Source organism: Populus nigra, chromosome 14, assembly GCF_951802175.1.
Source record: "Populus nigra chromosome 14, ddPopNigr1.1, whole genome shotgun sequence".
Classification (NCBI taxonomy): Eukaryota; Viridiplantae; Streptophyta; class Magnoliopsida; order Malpighiales; family Salicaceae; genus Populus; species Populus nigra.
The window spans coordinates 294,773-314,787 of NC_084865.1; the positions used below are offsets into that span (position 1 = coordinate 294,773).

Below are 20,015 nucleotides of genomic sequence, written 5' to 3' on the forward strand. Positions count from 1 at the left end.
TTTGGCAAAACACACCCTTATAATCATATTTTTTTATACCCCTTTTATTTTGATATTTGATCAAATAAGTCTCTTTTAATATCAGAAAAATCCTAAAATATTTGGAGACCTTCATGGATTTATTTTTGGACCCTTATATTGTTTTTCATTGTGTTTTGTTTTTTCCTGTTATATGCTCAATCTATGGACCATGACTGTTAAATGCAAATATATCATACAATGTATTTTTTTAGGCTTCTCTACAAAAAAAAGTAAATAATAAAAAGGGATAAACAAAAAAAAAAGCATAGAAAATTTATTTCTCCTTTGTAAAAAAATTTAAAATTTTGCGAACTTATTTATTGACACAAGAGTTAGGAATATCGTATTTTTTTTGTTTGAGCAATATTTACCAACATCAGAGTTAAAAATATTAATGGGTACTATTTACTGATGCTAGAGTCATGAGCATAATAGGAAGAATAAAAAAAAAGAGGAAGAACAAACTCTTAGTGATTTTAGACAAAACCAACAATGCAGATGTTTTAGGCAGGATGCGTAAAGGGTGATAACATTTTTTCTTTCATGTAATTAGTCCCGTACCATGAGAATCTCTGTTGACCGGTTAGAGTTCTAATGATTTTAGCGACTATAATATTAGATGGCGACTCCTTAAACTAGACATTTATCTTTAAAGAACAAGATGTTATATATATATATATATATATATATATATATATATATATATAAACTTTTAATTGATAATCGTGATGTCCGTTGTGGCAACCTGTATAAACTTAAAAACCTTATTAATAATAAAAGAAATATATAGCCATGTAAAAAAAACTCCAACCACTTAATTTGATTTAAGCATATTTCTCTACTTTTGTTCATATATCCAGTGGAACAACAGCCAGGTTTAAATAGTAATAATCCAAACTCCAAACTCTGATTTGATAAATTTTAAATTTGATAATAACAATTAATCTACTCTGAAAATAAGCTACAAACGGTTTAAACAGTACTTTAAACCGACCTCAGGTTTAAAGGAAAAGGAATAAAATAAAAAAACAAATCCAAAAATACTAGGTAAGCATATATACGGCAGCCATTCATACTGAACCTCTTGAATGTAGCTACATCCCTTCTCATCTTCAGTGGTGACTGAATTAGGGATCTTTAACGCACGATCAAAGGGTATTTCAACACAAATTCTTGCATAGTCTACTCTTTCTCTTGATGCTGTTATCTTATCAGTAAACAAAGGTGTGCCCATCACACTCGCAATCTTACTTAGCACTTGAACAGACCACGGATGCAGCTTCAAATTAGGTAACTTAATCCAAATAGGAACCCATTTCAACCCTTAATTCCTCTCCCCAATCGAATGAGCCTTTGAGTAGGCGAGCTCCAATTAGCCATCCTCCATAATAACTAATGATGCCCCACATGTGGACCGCTGAAAAATTTAAGGAAATATAATCCCAAAATATTGATTGAATCAATCACTATTTAGCTACATTCGTAAGATTAAATGCCACTTATTTGTTATTTGGAGAATTTATCAGGAGAAAAGCACTGTTCAAACATGATGAAATCAAGGTTAGATAACATATTAAAAGGTTATTTGTTTTTTAAAAATGAAAAAAATATTATTTTAATATATTTCTTAAAAAAAAAAAAAAACTTTAAAAAGCATAGCAATCAGCAGAGCAACACATATCACAACAGCAGCACTATATCCAGAGAGCCAAAAATCGAATCTCATGGTTTCCACGATTCATTCGCTAAAGGGGGGAAATAAGAATGGAAGGGTTAGTTAATCTTCTGAAAATTTCACACATCTCACCAAAAGGTACCATTTCCACTGAAAATGCAGGAGTCTTCACGTCCACGTCCGCGAACAAAAGCAGGCAATAAAGGATTTTTTAATTAGTTACTTGGGACACTTCGTCTAATTCTAGCTTGAAACGCAGGCTAATTAATGAAAACTGAAAATAGAAATTTAATCTTACCTGGGAAAGATCTCCGATGTTGACTATAAGAGCATCTGGATTGGGTTTTACAGCCACCCATTTTGAATCTTTCATGAGTTGTAGCCCTCCCACTTCATCTTCAGAGAGGATTGTTAGATAATCGCTATCAGTGTGGGGCACTAAGCCAGAAATCTCTGATGATATTGGACAGGCTGGGTACCGATTCAACCTAAGAAAACAATTGCTTTCTTGACAAGTGCTCTCAAACACTCCTCTTGGGTGGCCTAAGTTTTCCGCTAGGACCCCAGCCAGTAACCTTGCTAGCTTTGGCATTGCTGCTGCAAATTCCACCATATAATAACACAGGCATCTTAGAAGAAAGGGTGACTTCAATGACTGTTAGGACGGCTTCTGAAGCTAATCAAGATATTTATATTTTTATCGCCTGATCATGTTGTGGTTAGTTACAAAATATGTGGACTAGAACATGGTGCCTGGGGTTGTAACACTAAAGAGTATTATGAAGTTATTTTCCTGATCCCACGAGGAAAATAGTGCATGAAACTCCATTAGACTCGAGATTGAATTGAAATCAAGTGTTAAAAGTTTTGGTGACTGTCTTTTGAAAAAAAAAAAAACGATGAAAGGAGCCAGTCAAGAACGTAGATTTTGCAAGTTAAGAGTTGTGCTGTTCAAGTTAATTTCTAGAAGCAAACTAGTGGAGAGAGACCAAATTGAAACATGGTGAAAATAGAGAAGCACCTTAAAGAGCTAAACTCCCCATAGCAAGCTTGCTCAAAAACTTTTGAGATAGGAATGTGGAAAGCTTCAGACCAGGAGAATTGCTTTGGACAAGTAGCTGTTGGAGTTCCCCATCTATAAGAGTTGTTCAAAACCCCACCCTTGTCTGAAACCAACTGCTTAGCTTCAAATGATTCAAAATCAAACAGATAAACTCCTAACCCTTTTGAATAGAACTTGACATTCCCGTAGTTTCGGCACTCCAAATCAACAAACTTCAGAATCAACTTGTCTAGAAACAACCTATCTATTGGCATATCGTACTCTGTGGATGGAATAGGACCCCAAACATAACCAACCAAAGCGTTTTCCCAAGTTTTAACCCCAGAAGCAATATCCTCATCACTCACCAGGACCACCTTCTCTCCATTCTTCGCTGCAGGAGCCACGAAATTTAATTCCATCCCTAAAAAAAAGTTAAAATTTCTATCAAAGAGTCCCAAGGCCAGAAATGAAAAAAAAAAAATGCTCCCAAATATACTGTAACATATACTATACATAAAGGCTTTTAGGTTGGTTATTAGCTGTAGACTTCTAGCGGGACACAACTTGACCGAGAGTTGGCAGATAATACGAAACCCAGGTCCAACGCAGTAAAGTCTACCAATATTATACTGTCAGTAGTCGAGCCATATTGCCACATAATTCTCTAATTCAAGCCACTGCAACAACATGAATAATTTTGTTCACATGATCAAAATCTAGGATCTGTCAATGTCATCTAAATGCTTAAGCAAGCACATTAACCGGGGGTCTGATATCAAATCAGTAGTCTGATATACAAGTTTGGGACGCTCGGTAATTAGGTGTTCGACTTATTCGACAGATCGATGGTGCCATGCCTTGGAGATTTCTTCTAGGATTTATGCAACTGCAAAGGTGATTCAAGTGTAGGGTGTTTCCATTAATTGATTTTATATTCCCATTGTTTTGTTCAACTACTCGACCAACCTCTACTAGGTTCATCTTATAAGAGACTGGACTCTGAAAAGGGGTAGAAATTTTATATGAAAAAGAAGGGTGTTGCGGAAATAACTTTAAAACTTCAAAGTAATTAGTAAGTTGAGAAATATATATATATATATATATATATATATATATATATAAACCAATTACAATCAATCATATGTATGAAATTTGCATAGTTGCTTTTCAAAGTGTTTTTTATTCCAAAACATATTAAAATAATATTTTTTTATTTTTTTAAATTATTTTTGACATAGCACATAAAAATGATTTAAAAACATCAAAAACATATTAATTTAAAACAAAACAAAATAAAAAAATTTTAAATTTTTTCAAAACATTTCCGAAATACCAAATACACTCTAAGACAAGCTTCATATATCCATGAGATTCTCGGTTGTAGCAATCTTATTATTTTTTTTTATAAATAAAATATTGCATTAGAATACGCCAAGATCTGGTGGAGGAGACATATAAAACATAGAGAATCTGCTTACAGCGAGTTTAGCAGATCTATGAAAAAAAATAATGAACAATCGAAGAAACCAAAAAAACAAATAGCAGCTAAGAGAAGCAAATGTGATGCCAAAATAACGAAATAACAGCTAAAAGATGCAGATTTGGTGCCACACACCAAGAAGAATTGCCAAGTAGACTTCCAACTTGAACCCAGATTATTGGCACGCACCAAGCAATCTTATTTACTAATAAAACTATTTATGACATGATAACTAGAATGAAGTGATACATGACATTAATATATTATATTCTTTCATGGTGCATCTAATTCTTAGATAGATGAAAAGCATTTTAATTATGCAATATATAACAGTATGACAAACCAAAATCATCAACCAATCATCTTTGCCATAAAGTTTTTTCATTACCTATGTTACTGTCATATGCCCATTTTCACTAATTGTTCAGGAAATTATTTAAAAAGATGTCATTTTATTGCATAAAATAGGCACATTAGAGGCAAAATATTAACAAACTTTAGCAATAAGGACCCAACTGAGAAATGTTTGAAACATTTTGAAACTAATTGATAGAATGTATAGTCTAGGGACTCAATTGAAGCTAGGCATACAGGTTATGAGGTACTGAACAAGTCACCTTTCCATATTCGTTAAAGAGAACCATAGCACACCTAAGAACTAAAAGAGGAGAAACGCCGACAAAAAGGAAAGCAAATATACACATGAATTGCTTAATATTTTCTTAGATTTAGAGCGTTTACGAGTACTTTTTAGAAGTATTTCTGAAAAAATTTAAATTTTTTTTTATTTTAAATTAATATATTTTTGATGTTTTCAAATTATTTTATGTGTTTATTTTAAAAATAATTTTTAAAAAATTAAAAAATATTATTGATATATTTTTATAAATAAAAAGTATTTAAAAAAATAACCATAATCATATTTTTAAATACATTTAATTGACTCTATTGATAAATTTTGTAGAAGAAAAATTATAAAAAGAAATAATAATCACTAGAAATTCGCCGTTAAATCGCCGTGACGGCAACTGTTGAATATTGTGCTCCAATGTGACTAGCATAGATCAAGGAGATATTTCTGTAGAATTTGACTAGCAAGTGGTTCTGGTCCACACACATCACCTTCCAAACGTAACATGCAGTACTCTCCCCTGCAATATGCCCTGTGGGGCTGTGCTCATTTACTTTAAAGACAATAGAGAAACAAGAACAAAAAATTAAGTGGGATTTCATATCCTATAACAACATAGAATAATCAAGGATGTCTGATCAGGAAGTGAGCAACAAGCAAGTGGCATTGAAAAACTATGTCACAGGGTTGCCAAAGGAGTCTGACGTGCAAATTATTACAACTAATACTATAGAACTTAGAGTACCAGAAGGGACTAAAGATGCAGTTCTTGTCAAGAATCTTTACCTGTCTTGTGATCCATATATGCGTGAACGCATGTCTGCTAGTGATGGTGGTTTTTCCTCCTTCGAACTTGGAAAGGTTAGCCCTGTCTCATTTCATTTCTTGGTCTTTGAACAATGAAATAGAGTTTTTAAAATTAATTTTGAGATTTCTTGTTGAAATTGTCATTGCCCATTTGAGGTTTTGTACCAAAGAAGGAGAACGTAGATGTTGAACAGTCTAAAATTGGGTTTGAGATAGGAATTGAAGGACAATTTTGAATTTTTTCAGAACTTTCTTTTTTTCTTTTTTTGTTACAAACATGATGGTGATACAGTATTCTTCTAGTGATCATGAAGGAGCTTTGTTTTGGATACGTAAAAATGCGTTTCTGTGTATTTCAATTCTATGACTGATATGGTGATGTTATGTTCAAATTATATATACAGCCTCTAACTGGATATGGAGTGGCTAAAATCTTGGATTCTACTCATCCAAACTACAAGAAAGGCGACTTAGCTTGGGGTTTTACTGGTTGGGAAGAGTACAGTCTCATTGTATCCCCACGAATTTTGATCAAAATCGAGCACACTGACGTGCCCCTATCATACTATACAGGAATTCTAGGTCTGTTTGTTTTGAATTTTTCAAACTCAGTTTAACCTTTGTTTCTCAAAAAGCTAAAGATGCTAGAGAGATGAAATCGTGACTTGTGTTTGTGTTAAACAAAAACTTGGTCTAAAAGCTTGAGGTAAGCTGCAGCGAAAGAACAGTTCTGAACAGAATGTGCAGTGTTGATAGATTACAGAACAATAACAGCACGTTTATTGAAACTAGGCATAGAGAGATTAGTATGTTTTGATTCATATGTTTAAAGCTCACATAAAATTGTTGTTGATTTGTTCTTATTAGGTATGCCCGGTATGACTGCTTATGCTGGTTTTTATGAAATTTGCACTCCAAAGAAAGGAGAGTATGTTTACATATCTGCAGCATCAGGAGCTGTTGGCCAGATTGTTGGCCAATTTGCAAAATTGTCAGGTTGCTATGTTGTGGGTAGTGCCGGATCTAAAGAGAAGGTGAGCCTAACTGGAAACCTTTGCCCTGCTATAAATGAAAACAAAACAAAATGAATTAAATTGAATTTTTAATTTATGAAAACAATGGATTCGAAAGCGACGTGTATCTGTCGTTTCTGCATCTCCTAGCACATCAGAGATTCCTAAGAGCTATTCAGTCTTATAAAATGTTAGGTGGCGTGTGCTTATGGCCAGAGTACTACTGATGTGCTTGCTGATGTTTTTCTTCTTTTACATGGTCTTTTTTTTTTTTTACACAAGGTTGATCTGCTTAAGAACAAGTTTGGATTTGATGAGGCTTTCAACTACAAGGAAGAGCCAGACTTGACCGCAGCTCTTAAAAGGTCAGTAGTAATAAATATCAAGCACCATAATGAAGCTTGGGAATCGTACTTTATGCAAGATTGCTACGAAGTATGCAGTTAAGGTCTCTAAAATTCTACCTACAGTGCTGGCTCGAGGATATCCCTTAGCTGTTGAGTCCAGACTACTTTGGTATGATAGGGTAGAGGAGTACTTATTTTGCATTGATTTTGGTAGGTATTTCCCTGAAGGCATTGATATTTACTTTGAGAATGTTGGGGGTAAAATGCTCGATGCGGTGTTAGCAAACATGAGGATCCTTGGTCGCATTGCTGTGTGTGGAATGATTTCTCAGTACAATCTCGAAAAGCATGAAGGTGTCCATAACTTGACGCTTATCGTGTGGAAACAAATTCGCATGCAGGGATTCCTAGCTGCTAGCTATTATCACCTCTATCCCAAGTTTCTGGAAATGGCTTTACCTTACATCAAGCAAGGGAAGATAGTCTATGTGGAAGATAAAGCAGAAGGCCTTGAAAGCGGTCCAACATCTCTAGTAAGCTTATTCACCGGCCTAAACGTAGGAAAGAAGTTGCTAGTTGTTGCTCGTGAGTGATGTCATTAGACACTGTTTATAAGCTTTCCTAGGTCCTTAATCCATATATCCTTTGAGCTTTCCTGGCCTCCCATGGACAAGAACTTAAATAATGATGAAGGCTTTTCTGGCTTTCCATGGATACATTTATTTTTTTTAATATAATAGAATAATGTTTTTTCATAATTTTTTTTATATTTTGATTTCAAACATCAAAATTATTAAAAAAAACTCCCAAAAACATTAATTTGATTTCTTAGACATACTTTGAGAATTAATTCACCCAAAAGATGTACTTTTTTGACACATATAAGATATCGAATCAGATTTCAGTTGGTGGAGATTTTGACTTGAAAAAAATTGCTCCATATTCCACATTTTAAACCAATCTTCCCCTTCCTATTAAGAAATCAAAATCTCGAATTCGAGTTTCTTGGTTGAAAAAGAAAAGAAAGAAAAGCATATCAAATGGGCTAGCATTGTATCAAACATTGACAGGCTTGCAGGTCATTCCCTGCTATAACTGGGAGAACTAGAACCAGGATAAGTTTCATTGCCATGCCAAACCTTTGGCAACTTTGTTCATTGTAACATGTAATAAAGAACTTGCATTCTAATGGAACTCAAAAAACAAACAAGATTGACAAGCTGCATACTGGTACTTTATGGCTAGTCTTCCTAGAAAAGCCTATTATTCAATTTGCCTTTACTTTCACTATAAATATCTCCAAAATTTACATGCCAGCACTGCACGAATATGAAACTAACTGGAATATCTTTATCACTGCAAGAAGCATCCCCCAAGTTGTCAATTTACACAGGAAAAGAATATCCACGGAGGTATTTAGAATCAACGCCTGATTCACGTGTCAATGCTATTCGCCCAGTTCTTGCTACCTACAGGAGCAAGAAACATCATGGAAAGTATTTCGAAGTCATTTCAACACATGAAGATATAGATTAAAGTCGAGAGAGAATGAAAAGGTCGTTTTGGTGGTCACGATGGCAGCTTGTTTTGGGATACTATAATGTTGAACTCAGATTAAATAAATCACATCATGCAACCAAAATCCAAATCCATTGTAAGACTTAAAGTTTGTCAAACAAACCTCACAAATGCCATAGGGTTCCAACAACCTTTGCAGTGCAACCATTTTGTCCAAATCACCTGTGAGCTGGAGCAAGTATTAAAAGTAAATCCATCAGCATCAATAGTTCAAGAATTGAGCCAAACTGGAAAAAGCAGTATGATAAGTACTTAAACAACAGCCAGGCCCATAGAATCATGGCAGTTAAAGGTGAGACTCAGACATATGGTCTATCATTATCATTCAACTACAGGAAGGTTACTCACCTCAAGAGTTACAGTATGGTCAGATACATCAACAGCGTTGGCCCTAAAAATACTGGCAATGTCGAGAACATCTCGCCGAGCAGCAGCATTCACAGCAATCTTTATTAACATCAATTCCCTTTCAGCAAATGGCACATGGGTAAGATCCCTTACCTGAAAGAGTCACCAACTATCAATTTCCTATGGAACTAAACATGTAAGTTACCAAACCCAAAAACTTTAATCTGAACTCCTGAAGTAGAGTGTTCCTAAAATACAGAGGAAATGGCTTACAAAAGATTTGATTGACCATAATGCAATTCAGGAACAAAATATATGAGCACAAAGTTCAAAGAAGTGCTTCTTTGAGTTTTTTCTGAAGTTTAGGCTATTAATTCATGAGTCATGTATAATTGCATTCTTTCAAACATGAGAATGTCAAGAAAAAGAAATGGAACTCTGTAACCATCATGTACTTGTCTAACAAGATTCATCACTCTTAATCATGGAGTTCTCACCTCATGAATCTCTACTAGCTTATAAAGCTGCTGCACCAACTTGGTAATTGATTCATCTGTACCAGGCACAACGGTTGTAATACGAGAGAGACCCTCATTTTCTGCATGCCCAACAGCCAAACTCTAACAAGAACAAATTAAAATGATTAGAGCAGATGATGAGACTTTTTTGAAACAATTAAGACAAGATACAGCAATAACAGTACCATATATACCTGAATGTTATAGCCCCTTCGAGCAAAGACCCCTGTAACAATGTTAAGAACTCCAGGATGATCATTTACAAGCAAGGACAAAGTGTGAGATTGAAGTCCAGCTGTCTGAAAATTATCAACCACGTATTAAATGTGTATCCTTTGTTAAATGGATGGGAGTGGCAAGAGCCAATTCAAGAAAGACAATCAGCCAGATGTTAGAGAGTTGCATTTCACAGAAAGGGAAAATTGTGAATTTCAACCCTTTGGCACTGGCACCAATAACAACAAATAGATTAGCCTACTCCAGTTAAATTTGGCATTGAACCCATGGTTATCTTCTATCCACTGACCCTTTCATTTATCAAAAAAAAAAAAGCTACCTAAAATGGAGAAAGTAGAAATAAGTTGCAAGCAGGAACAAGATTTCTTACATCTTCATCAGTGAGAACACCCCAATGAGCATCAAGAATTTGATTAAGAGTAAAATCATCAGAAGCCTCCACTGGATAAACGTCTCCCTTAATTAGCAAAAGAAAAAAAGAGAGAAAAAAAATTATATTAAATGCACAATCCATGGTAAAAATTATGAACAATATTTAAACTATGATTGGGAGTGAGGAATCCACAAAATTATAAAATGGGATCAGAGATTACTTTGGAAAGTTGATATTGCTATCCAACTGATAGTTCTTAAACAGACAAGTTTGGGAACATAAAAGGTGGATGAATTAATAACATCTTTGGGATGAGCAATAGCAATGGAACAAAATATCTAGTGTAAAAAGGCACATCAGAGACAAGCCAAGTATTGGAAAATTAAATTCATAACAACAGTATCCGTTGTGCATAAGTGAACAAATGCCCATCAGAATTCTAAATCATATAGAATATCCATCTTAAATAGCTCACACGAGGGAGAAAACAAGTGTTTGTAATGGTTGAGAGGGGGTAAAAAGCAAGAGAGGAGGGAAAGAGGGTTCCTTGCTCAACATCTTGTTTATGAAGTCAATTTACAAAGCCTTTATTACAGTACTTTCATTCCTGACTCATACTTCGCATTCACCATTGCTTGTATAGAACAGCTGAGCACCAACTTAACACAAATTTATTGACATACAAGAAATTAACATAGAAAGGAGAAAATTATGATGAAAAGCTTGAAGTGTGTACCCCAGCAGACATATCATCTTCTCTGGCAACTGCTCCTTTTTTAGCCCTCAAACCAGTATCAGCAAGCCTTTTCTCTCCAAGATCAGGATAAGAAGCAGCTGAAAATCTCCAAAATGGAGCAGATGCGCCCATTTTTTCTCTTCTCAATGCAATCTTTTAGGAGCAACAGGTTTAGTTATTAGCACACAGCACACATGTAGACAGAGACTAATATAAAGCACAAATAATCACAAGAAAAACCAATACAACCTTTCCTGTTCTTGCAATTTCCCTGATTCCAAACTTGCTTAGGTTTCTTTGGACAGCAGCAATCTTCCCCGGATCTCCAGTTACCTAAATCCACAAAATAAATGAGTGGTTTCACTATGAATTTTAAAAGTTACATGTAATTGAATGCAAATATGCAATTTTAAAAGTTTCCAGGATGATAATATATGTGGTTTTAAATGTAATCTATATATCATGAATAGCCATTTGATTATGTTCTACATGTTATGATGCCATAAACGGTGTCAATACCAAGTTTATTTAAACCAAGGACAACACCATTCTGGTATTGAGAATCTTCATATTAACTATGCTTTTTAAATAACTTGAAAGAACGTCTTTTAATCAAGCAGAACAAGTCCAGATAATCAACATGTGGATCACTTCATCCTGGAAACTTAAAAAATAATCTAACAGACTCAAAATTCTGAATTGTTAATGAAAGCAAATTGAGTCATCCATAGCTTGCAAGTAAGAAAAACCCAGTAAGTTCAAAAGTACCATCACCCCAAATCACCAGCAATTATGCTAATCTACTTGGTTTGCATACTAAATACATGTCTTCATTCATGTATACCATGCACATTGTTTACCAATCCTTATAAAATATGCACGCAGTTTCTTCCCAAAAAAAATATGTATTTTCAATCAAGTTACTTGTGTCAATAACATAAAGAATAAGTTCCCTGATAATTTAAGCTCCTCTGCTTAATGTCCTAATATGAGCAGGATTAGAGTTTGTGAATCATTACCTCAATTGTCACTGTATGTTCTGAGATATCCACGATTTTTGCTCTGAAGATGCCCACCAACCACATGATCTGAAGATCAAATCAAAAGATTAAATGTGAATAAGCAGATGCAATAACAAAAATTCATGTACTTATTTTTCCAAACTCAATAGTATCCTTGATATTCAGCATATATAGAATTATTAAGCATCACCTCAGCCCGGTCCTTTGGATCTGTATTCACTTTTACAAGCATTAGTTCACGCTCAACCTGCGGCTCATTAGAGAGATCTTCAACCTGAGATAAAATTAAATTTTTGAATGTAAGAATTCCAGGAATTAGTCTCTTATTAAGAGATAGAAAATGAGGTAAGGTAAATGAAAAGAGCAATTAAGAAATCTAAGTACAAAATATCAAATATCCTGAAACAGGAAATGATTCTCGAAAAGAGCAGACACTTGAGAATTGGAAAAAAGAGCTCCAATTCCATTATCAATCCACCAGCAAGCCAGACATGACCTATAGAGCCAAAAAACAATAAAAAAACTGCGTATTCATAACTATGCACCCCGCTATACTATTTGGTGATTACATGAGAATCTTTAGTAGCTGAAACATGGTAAATTAGTTAAGAAAAAAAATCATCAATCAATGTAAAATAGATGAGAGTCTAGGATTGTATCATGACCTTCAAAACATTGACAAGCTTTTGAAGCTGCTCAACAACTTGTTGCAACACCCTTTCAGTACCAGATACAACAATAGTAAACATTGCCTTGTCCTTGTTTAGACCAACAGCAAGTGACTCTATGTTATACCCTCTCCTTGCAAATACCCCAGCAATCCTATTAATCATCCCACTTTCATCTCCAACAAACACTGAAATTGTATGCCTCCTCGCCCTGAATCATCAATTCAAAACACAAAAAAACAAGCAATAATTATCAAAAACCAGCCTTGACCCAGCTTAAAGAATCATCCTTTTAATGTAACTAATGAACAAAAAATCAAAAATTGGCATTGGCCCAGATGAAGAATTATAATAAAGGTTTGATCTTTATACATACTTTGATCTGGCTGTTGAAGGAGCAGAACCATTAGTGGATAAAGCAGTGTCAGCAATGTCATTATCATTTGTTGCAGAGACTCTGAGTTTGTTTTGACAGGATTTTGAGATTGTCAGAGGTGTAGTAGCTAAGGCTTTTGAGAAACCTAGACTAACAGTAGTAGAATTTGAAGGGAAAGAAGAAGAAGACGAGGGTTTTAGGGAGTGGAATGGTGTGGAGGTTACCGATGAGATGGCCGCCATTACAGAAAGCTTAGGTTTCAGAATCTGACAAAAACACAGAACTGCCTACTTGCTTCTGTTGAAGAGTCCACTTGTGTTTCCAATCATAATCATGTCAAGTAACTGTAATCGTGTTGTGTAATTTTTAAAAATATATTTTAATTAAAAATAAAATTAAAATAAATATTTTTTATATTTTTTATTTTTAACATATTAACATAAATATTAATTTTATATTTTTTTAAATAAAAATACTTTTAAAAATAGATTGAATTGCAAAGATAAACTCATCTTTATTATGGGGTATTTGAGATTTGGTACCGGTTATTTTTCAAAATATTTTTTACTTGAAAATATATTAAATAATATTTTTTAATTTTTAAAAATTATTTCTAATATCAATATATTAAAATAATATGAAAATATAAAAAAAAATTAAAGTGAAAAAAGTAAAATTTTTTAAAAAATTTAAAGTACTTTTAAAATATAAAAATAAACATAATATATATTTGAAAGTATATGGAAGGGAAAAAAAGAAAAAAAAATATTAAAAAATAGATTAAGATTATTAACAACAGTGAGCTTGTTGTTAGTCATTTGGTAGCAAAGGATAAAAAGTTTAAACTTTTAAAAATATAAATTAAAAGGATAAAGCTTTGGCCTAGCTTTACATTGAACATGTCCTCAGGACATGATCCTGCTTTATAGGTGAGACACTCTTATTCATATAGAGAGTGAAAGGAGAAATGATCAGCGCAGGACTAAGTTTCAGAAATGGACAAGAAGAAGCCTTGCAAGAGAACCAGGGGAGACACAACAGGAGACAGACACCATAGGAATACCATGAACTCGATTAGCAACTTGTTCTGATTTGTGCCCTGATTTTCTAAAATTAAAATTACTAAATCTGACAACATTTTTATTCCAAACCAGTAAAACTAAAATTACTAAGTCTGATTTGTGCCCTAATTTTCTAGATAATAATGAATAAAAAAGATTAATAATTTACTAAAGCCAAAATGAGATTTTTCACTGCAATCAAAACACATCTGACAACAAACATACCAAATCATAAATTCTAGATGCAATAGTATAGTATAAATTTCAGATCTTAATAATTGGATCTGTAACGAAATTAAAATAAAACACAAAACAATCGAGAGGAGTTTTGTGAGCTTGTTGAGATTTTGTGGCAAGTACCTTTCAAAACCATAAGGAGTAAAGAGTGGGATGTGGAGAGTAGAGAGAAGTTTCATACATTTTCATACTTGGTTTAGTTGAGTTTGGTCACTTTTTATTTTTTAAAACAGAACCCAAATTGATCTAAATATTTTTGGGGTTTTATAATTGGTTTTTTTGGATTTTTTTTATTTCTTTAGTTTTCTTGGTTATGCGGTTCTTTTATTTGCTCACCTCTAAAATTATTTTCTTAAAAAAATAATTTCTCTAAAATTAACACTATAAAAATCAGTTGGGTTTGACTAAACTAGCCAAATCACAAATGGATCATTTAGATTTAGCTAGTCAACACCCAAAATGATTTGGATTGAAATAATGCCTAAGATAGGCTTGGAGTCACCGGTACTTGACTCACTAATTAGATTAATAATTACTAGTTTAGTTTATTAGTCTGTACTATGCTGCAGGCTAGATAAAGTTTTTAAAATATAAAAATATGAAAAAAAATTTAAATTTTTTATTTAATTTAATTTAAAGAGTGAAATCTCTCAACCTAACTATTTATTTTACTCAAGTTTTAAAATAAATCGCATGGAAGTTTGTCTAAATTAAATTAATCGATTTCATGAATCCAAATACAATATTGATAGCTGATAAAAATATAGCTTAACTTTTAATAAAATTTTAAAATGATAACTTTTTTAACAAAAACTATCAAGACAACTTTTTTAACAAAAACTATCAAGACAATGAAATATTGGATTGATCTCAATCCTCTAGCAAACCATGTCATGGACTCCATTGAGTTTACTAATTTGTTTTTTATAAAATATTTTTTTAATTATATAATAAAAATATATAGTAACAAAATTGAGAATCAACCTAAGAATAAAAACTTATTTGAGACGGTGATAACCCTATAAAAAACAAAAAACAAATAAAATCAATTCATGCAGTTTATTCCTTAACCAATCTAATATTAAAAACACCAACCTAATACCATAGTTATTAGACTTAATCCGTTGACCATATAAACCCAGGAAAATTAAAAAAAAAATGAGGTTTTAATCTTCCACATTAAAAACATAAGAAATAATTTATGTGGATATAGATTATACATGTTATAAATAACAAATTTTAAAAAGATTATTTCAAAAGATTTTTTTATCTTATATTGAAAATATATTATCTTTTCCTTTTAAATTAAAGTGTTTAAACTAAAAGGAATTTTTATCCTAAATTTAAAAAATATAACTTTTTTCTTGTGAATATAAAATACATATATTAATAAGCTTTCAATCCCTTGTTGAAAAATTAAAAACTTCTTCTAGTTTTTATATAATGAACTTTAATAAGGGTTACTAACCAATAAAATAAACATAATAGGCTCGTGCGTATAAGTTTAAGCTAAGCTAGTGAAAAACTATTAATTCTTTCTTCATACTCACGAGGCAACGACTATGCTATATATACATTACCTTTTGTCTTCTCACATGCATGCCATATAAAAATATATATCCTCTAGCAATTTAGGGATCCTTTTACCTATTAATTGATTTATTCAATCTTTTTAGAAAAGTTATAACCTTAAAAAAATCATCACAACCTAATTAAAATATAAACTGATTTATTTTAAAAAAAAAATGACAGGTCAAACAATGCATTATTATTAAAAAAATAAAATAAGAACTAAAAAAAAATTGAAAAAAATAAAGCTAGCTAGTCATCTTTATTGTCTAAAAAAATCAAAATGTACTTCATAAATAAATTTGAACGAGCCACTCAGATTAATTTTATTTTGCATTTTAGTTTCCTATCTTTCAATTCAACCCTCACCTATAAAAATATTCAATTTGGCTCTAATTTGAGTTCAATTGCACTAAAACAACATTCAAGGACCAAATGAAATTTTTTTCAAAAATCTTACTATTACAATAAAACAGCCACGACTTTTATATTATATGCAATATTACAAACTAGCCCTAATAATTCTAAAAAAAACCCGAGAGCTGACATAAGAAACAACGGTGTCGTTTCATTAACTTCCTAAAACACTCTAAAGCCTCTGTGCACAGCTAGACTCTGAGATCTCTCCAAAGAACAGGAAAAAATGGCTCTATGGAGCAGAGCTCGCACAGCTTCTTCTTCACTCTTCAACAGGGTCCTTCAACATCCCAACAACATCAACAGCAGCAGCAACATCACCAATACCACTGCTTTTCTCCGCCTTTTCTCCGCCAGTACTACTTTTTTTCTTTCTTTCACTCTCAGTTATTAAATCCCAGGTTTCAGATTCATTTTCTTTCTTTACTTTTTTTTTTGTTTAAAATTCAATTGTTTTTTGGCTTGATTGATGAGAATGAAAAGTGGGTTTTGTTATTTGTGGAGGGGGATGGGAAAAGGAGTAAACTTTGTGGTGTCAAAATGGTTGACATGTTGAGTTAAGGGCATAGAAAAAGATGAGGTTTTTGAGGTTTTGTATGCTGAGAAATTAATGAATCAAAATGGGAACTGAATTGATTTGCATCTAATTGGTGCTTTGGTAAATGCCAAAGGGGAAAATAGACAACACCCGTTCTGGTTAAGTCTTTATTAAGCTTATTGAAGAGAGGGATTTGTTTTCTTTTCTTTTTAGTAGGTAGTTTTATGAGAAGGGAAATGGATGAGGGGTTGAAAAAGAAGCAAACTTCGTGGTGTTATTATGGTGACTTAGCGAATTGAGGCATGGAAAAAGATGGGTTTTTTTTTAGGATATTTGCTGGCTGGTTTATGAGAAATGGAAGAAGGGAAATGGGAATTGAAAGAGTGTATAATTTTATTAAGCTTATTGAAGAGAGGGCTTTCTTTTTAATAGGTAGCTTTTGGATTTACAAGTATCTTAGTGCCAATTATACGCCTTCTTGCTAATGTGCCGTTCAAGTTGAACTCAAAATATGTAACTAACATTATTTCAGTCAAAAGAGCAGATGGATGGAAAATTGTAAAAATTGAGATGACGTTGTTAATTAAAAAAACGTCTTTTTAAGAACGTATCAATCAAGGAATAAAGGGAACTGGAAAGTTTGAATCTTGTTATTGATTTTGTAGTTTTGCTTCTTTTCAAAAAGAGGAAAAATTTAATAAGGCTGTCATGATGGATCGATATCTTTCTTTCTTATGATGTGTTATTATTAGCATAAATGAGATAATTTTTTTTCTTACGATAGATGTAGCTGGAAATGCTAATTCACTGCGTGGGGACATGATGAAACAACTTCTGCATCTTGATATCAATTCACAAATTGGAAGTTGCATGCCCCTTGGTGCTATGCGTATTGGAACGATAATACATAACATTGAGTTGAACCCCGGTCAAGGTGGCAAGATGGTTCGTGCTGCAGGTACTAGTGCAAAGATTCTGAAAGAGCCATCACCAACCATCACTGTGGTGCAGCTGCCTTCAGGTGTTGTGAAAAAGATCGATTCAAGGTGTCGGGCTACAATTGGCATTGTTTCGAACCCCAGCCACAAGGATCAAAAGCTTAGGAAGGCTGGACAGAGCCGGTGGTTGGGTCGAAGACCAACAGTTAGAGGAGTGGCAATGAATCCAGTAGATCATCCTCATGGTGGTGGTGAGGGTCGGAGCAAAAGTAGTGGGTCCTTGGGAAGGGTGTCCCAAACACCATGGGGTAAGCCAACTAAAGGTGGGTACAAGACTGGTCCACTCAAGCGCAGAAAGTAGTTTTGCAGCCATCTTCTTTGTTTGGTTCGTTTATTTTGGCATGCAGCTTTGAACATTCAAATGCTGGTAGTTCTTGTGATTTCTCATCAAGAAAGTGTTTTAAGGCTAGAATTTCTATGTCCATCAAATTATTTACTGCCATAAATCTAGATTATTATGTTCAGTATAGAACACGGATGATAGAGAGTGCTTCATGCATGCAGCTGCAAATTTGTCCCTATTGTTTGCTGTTTGAACCTATCAATCTTGTGAACTGTTTTCTATGGATACTAGATTCACTGTTCAAATTATGTCTCAGTCTTTGGGCAGTCCTTTAATTTGAGAAGAAGTTTGAATTGTTCAGTAAGCGATGATAAGCATTGTTTGTTCTGTGTAAATAAAATGATTGCAGAAGATCTTTTGTCATCTATGATAATTCAATTTTTTTTTTTAAGTTTGAAACTTTTCCTGTTTTGAGATATTTGACAAACTTCCTTGTTTTGATTTAATTTTGTTTTGAGATTTTTTTGATGCATGATTTGGATTATACATCAAATGATATTATGGAAGTTCATCTTTTGTTAGAGATACTTGACTGTAAGATGGCAGTCTAAAAATTGTATGGAAGTTGGATTGTCATGATGCGTGATGATGCCCTAGAGACTCGGTTCGGTCTCCATATCTGTTCATGATCCTGATATTCTACCGTTAAGATAGAAACGCGAAAATAAAATTCAGGTAAGTGCTAGATTCGAAACTCTGAGATGCAGCTAACAGCATGGGAGCTTTAGAAAACAGGAAAGCATTGCTCTCTGTTCCATTATCCATCCACTACCATATCATCCTGGCCATCATGTGCTTGTCTGAAACAAAAGTCTCTTAAGAGTTGAGCTCTAATGCCATTATTCGATAAGTCATTAATCTCTTCAAATGTTTTAACAGGTCTTCATTATTGAGACTGATTGAAATCTCTTTCTTCAGCTGAACTGACATAATGTTTGTCGTATATTTCTGTCAATATGAACAAAATCAAACATGGACTTGGATATGATTCTGCTTTTCTCACTGGTATCTTCATAAAAATCAAATGGAGAGGTTTGCATGGCGTGAATCATTCTTTACCATTCATTGTATACAACCAGGCTTCATTCCTGTAGGGATTCTTCAGCAATGGATTCCTACATTCATATCTTACTCCTTCCATGAATAATGCCAAGTAAGATGGCATTAAAGCCTCCTATCTTTCAACTATAGTTATAAAATTCAACCGACAAATTAATCTAGTGACTGGTTGACCTGGAGCTTTGCTTGAGTTGGATTTTACTTCAAATTATTATTTTTTATTATCTTTTTTGAAAAATCCATGAGTGAAGATCCACTTGGCTTTGTGACTTGAGGATTCCAAATCAGCCATGAGCGACTCGATAACTCTAACTCAGTGAACGACATGCGTGTTATTTGGTTTTGCAGTATATTATATATGAGGTCAGTAGTATTATTTTATATGCTTTAAAATTTTAGTTTAATTAGGGATTTAAAGTATAGCTTTTTAAATCGAAAAAACAATCAAAATATCAGATATTTCATGTAATTTTTTTTTATCGAAATGTTTTTTCAAAGTTAATTTTTTTAAAAAATATCATAACTTAAGTTAACGTGTCATCTCGCACGTTAACCTGCACAAATCCCAAACTTAAATCTTAAATCGACCAGATCCAAATTAGGTTTAGTAACAACGCTTTCTACTCGTACAAGTGGTCTTATTTTGAGAATCTAAGCCATTCCTTCCTAGAGTCCAAAACGGCATCGTCGATGGGTGCAATTTCCCTTGTGTCTTTGTCAAGGACATTTCGAAGCAATCACAAAAGCTTTTCGTACCGATTAGACATAAACAGCTGAACACGGGAGTTGTACAACTAGGATGTCGGCAAGCATCAACCAATGCTCAAATTGCAATTTTATTAAATCTCTAATTGATTTGATGCAAGAACACTCAGGAAAAGGATTTCCAATTATATTATAAATCACAAATCATGAGAC

The 20,015-nt window shown here is 33.3% G+C and overlaps 4 protein-coding genes across 4 annotated transcripts; 2 read left to right on the forward strand and 2 right to left on the reverse strand.

Annotated features, from left to right (window-relative positions):
- Nucleotides 1–785: 785 nt before the first annotated feature.
- Nucleotides 786–3,224, reverse strand: LOC133673244 (gibberellin 2-beta-dioxygenase 6-like). Its single transcript, XM_062093982.1, has 3 exons — nucleotides 2,672–3,224; nucleotides 1,995–2,351; nucleotides 786–1,862 (listed from the first exon to the last, which is right to left on the reverse strand). Exons 1-3 carry the CDS (start codon nucleotides 3,158–3,160, stop codon nucleotides 1,767–1,769), a joined length of 942 nt encoding a protein of 313 aa, XP_061949966.1. The 5' UTR covers nucleotides 3,161–3,224; the 3' UTR covers nucleotides 786–1,766.
- Nucleotides 3,225–5,372: 2,148 nt separating this feature from the next.
- On the forward strand, nucleotides 5,373–7,777 carry LOC133673153 (2-alkenal reductase (NADP(+)-dependent)-like). Its single transcript, XM_062093828.1, has 5 exons — nucleotides 5,373–5,713; nucleotides 6,064–6,241; nucleotides 6,527–6,693; nucleotides 6,955–7,037; nucleotides 7,234–7,777. Exons 1-5 carry the CDS (start codon nucleotides 5,483–5,485, stop codon nucleotides 7,610–7,612), a joined length of 1,038 nt encoding a protein of 345 aa, XP_061949812.1. The 5' UTR covers nucleotides 5,373–5,482; the 3' UTR covers nucleotides 7,613–7,777.
- Nucleotides 7,778–8,120: 343 nt separating this feature from the next.
- On the reverse strand, nucleotides 8,121–13,209 carry LOC133673152 (acetolactate synthase small subunit 1, chloroplastic). Its single transcript, XM_062093827.1, has 12 exons — nucleotides 12,876–13,209; nucleotides 12,497–12,710; nucleotides 12,022–12,105; nucleotides 11,829–11,897; nucleotides 11,059–11,142; nucleotides 10,810–10,962; nucleotides 10,071–10,157; nucleotides 9,658–9,762; nucleotides 9,443–9,565; nucleotides 8,946–9,098; nucleotides 8,701–8,766; nucleotides 8,121–8,488 (listed from the first exon to the last, which is right to left on the reverse strand). The coding sequence occupies exons 1-12, from the start codon at nucleotides 13,115–13,117 to the stop codon at nucleotides 8,405–8,407; spliced, it is 1,464 nt and encodes a 487-aa protein (XP_061949811.1). The 5' UTR covers nucleotides 13,118–13,209; the 3' UTR covers nucleotides 8,121–8,404.
- A 3,115-nt stretch (nucleotides 13,210–16,324) lies between these two features.
- Nucleotides 16,325–18,286, forward strand: LOC133672377 (large ribosomal subunit protein uL2m-like). Its single transcript, XM_062092772.1, has 2 exons — nucleotides 16,325–16,515; nucleotides 17,482–18,286. Exons 1-2 carry the CDS (start codon nucleotides 16,386–16,388, stop codon nucleotides 17,994–17,996), a joined length of 645 nt encoding a protein of 214 aa, XP_061948756.1. The 5' UTR covers nucleotides 16,325–16,385; the 3' UTR covers nucleotides 17,997–18,286.
- The last annotated feature ends 1,729 nt before the right edge of the window (nucleotides 18,287–20,015 follow it).

Bases quoted from the DNA above. Each gene is read 5' to 3' on its own strand.
- LOC133673244 (XM_062093982.1), bottom strand. From the start codon at position 3,160: ATGGAATTAAATTTCGTGGCTCCTGCAGCGAAGAATGGAGAGAAGGTG. The intron at 2,352-2,671 runs GTTTGCTTCTAG...CCGTCCTAACAG, and splicing joins AATTTGGTCTCTCTCCACTA to TCATTGAAGTCACCCTTTCT. The intron at 1,863-1,994 runs GTAAGATTAAAT...GTGGACGTGAAG, and splicing joins ACATCGGAGATCTTTCCCAG to ACTCCTGCATTTTCAGTGGA.
- LOC133673153 (XM_062093828.1), top strand. From the start codon at position 5,483: ATGTCTGATCAGGAAGTGAGCAACAAGCAAGTGGCATTGAAAAACTAT. The intron at 6,242-6,526 runs GTCTGTTTGTTT...TGTTCTTATTAG, and splicing joins ATACTATACAGGAATTCTAG to GTATGCCCGGTATGACTGCT. The intron at 7,038-7,233 runs GTCAGTAGTAAT...TGATTTTGGTAG, and splicing joins TTGACCGCAGCTCTTAAAAG to GTATTTCCCTGAAGGCATTG.
- LOC133673152 (XM_062093827.1), bottom strand. From the start codon at position 13,117: ATGGCGGCCATCTCATCGGTAACCTCCACACCATTCCACTCCCTAAAA. The intron at 11,143-11,828 runs GTAATGATTCAC...TTGTGGATTTAG, and splicing joins AACATACAGTGACAATTGAG to GTAACTGGAGATCCGGGGAA. The intron at 9,763-10,070 runs GTAAGAAATCTT...GATAATTTTCAG, and splicing joins GTGTTCTCACTGATGAAGAT to ACAGCTGGACTTCAATCTCA.
- LOC133672377 (XM_062092772.1), top strand. From the start codon at position 16,386: ATGGCTCTATGGAGCAGAGCTCGCACAGCTTCTTCTTCACTCTTCAAC. The intron at 16,516-17,481 runs GTACTACTTTTT...TTCTTACGATAG, and splicing joins TCTCCGCCTTTTCTCCGCCA to ATGTAGCTGGAAATGCTAAT.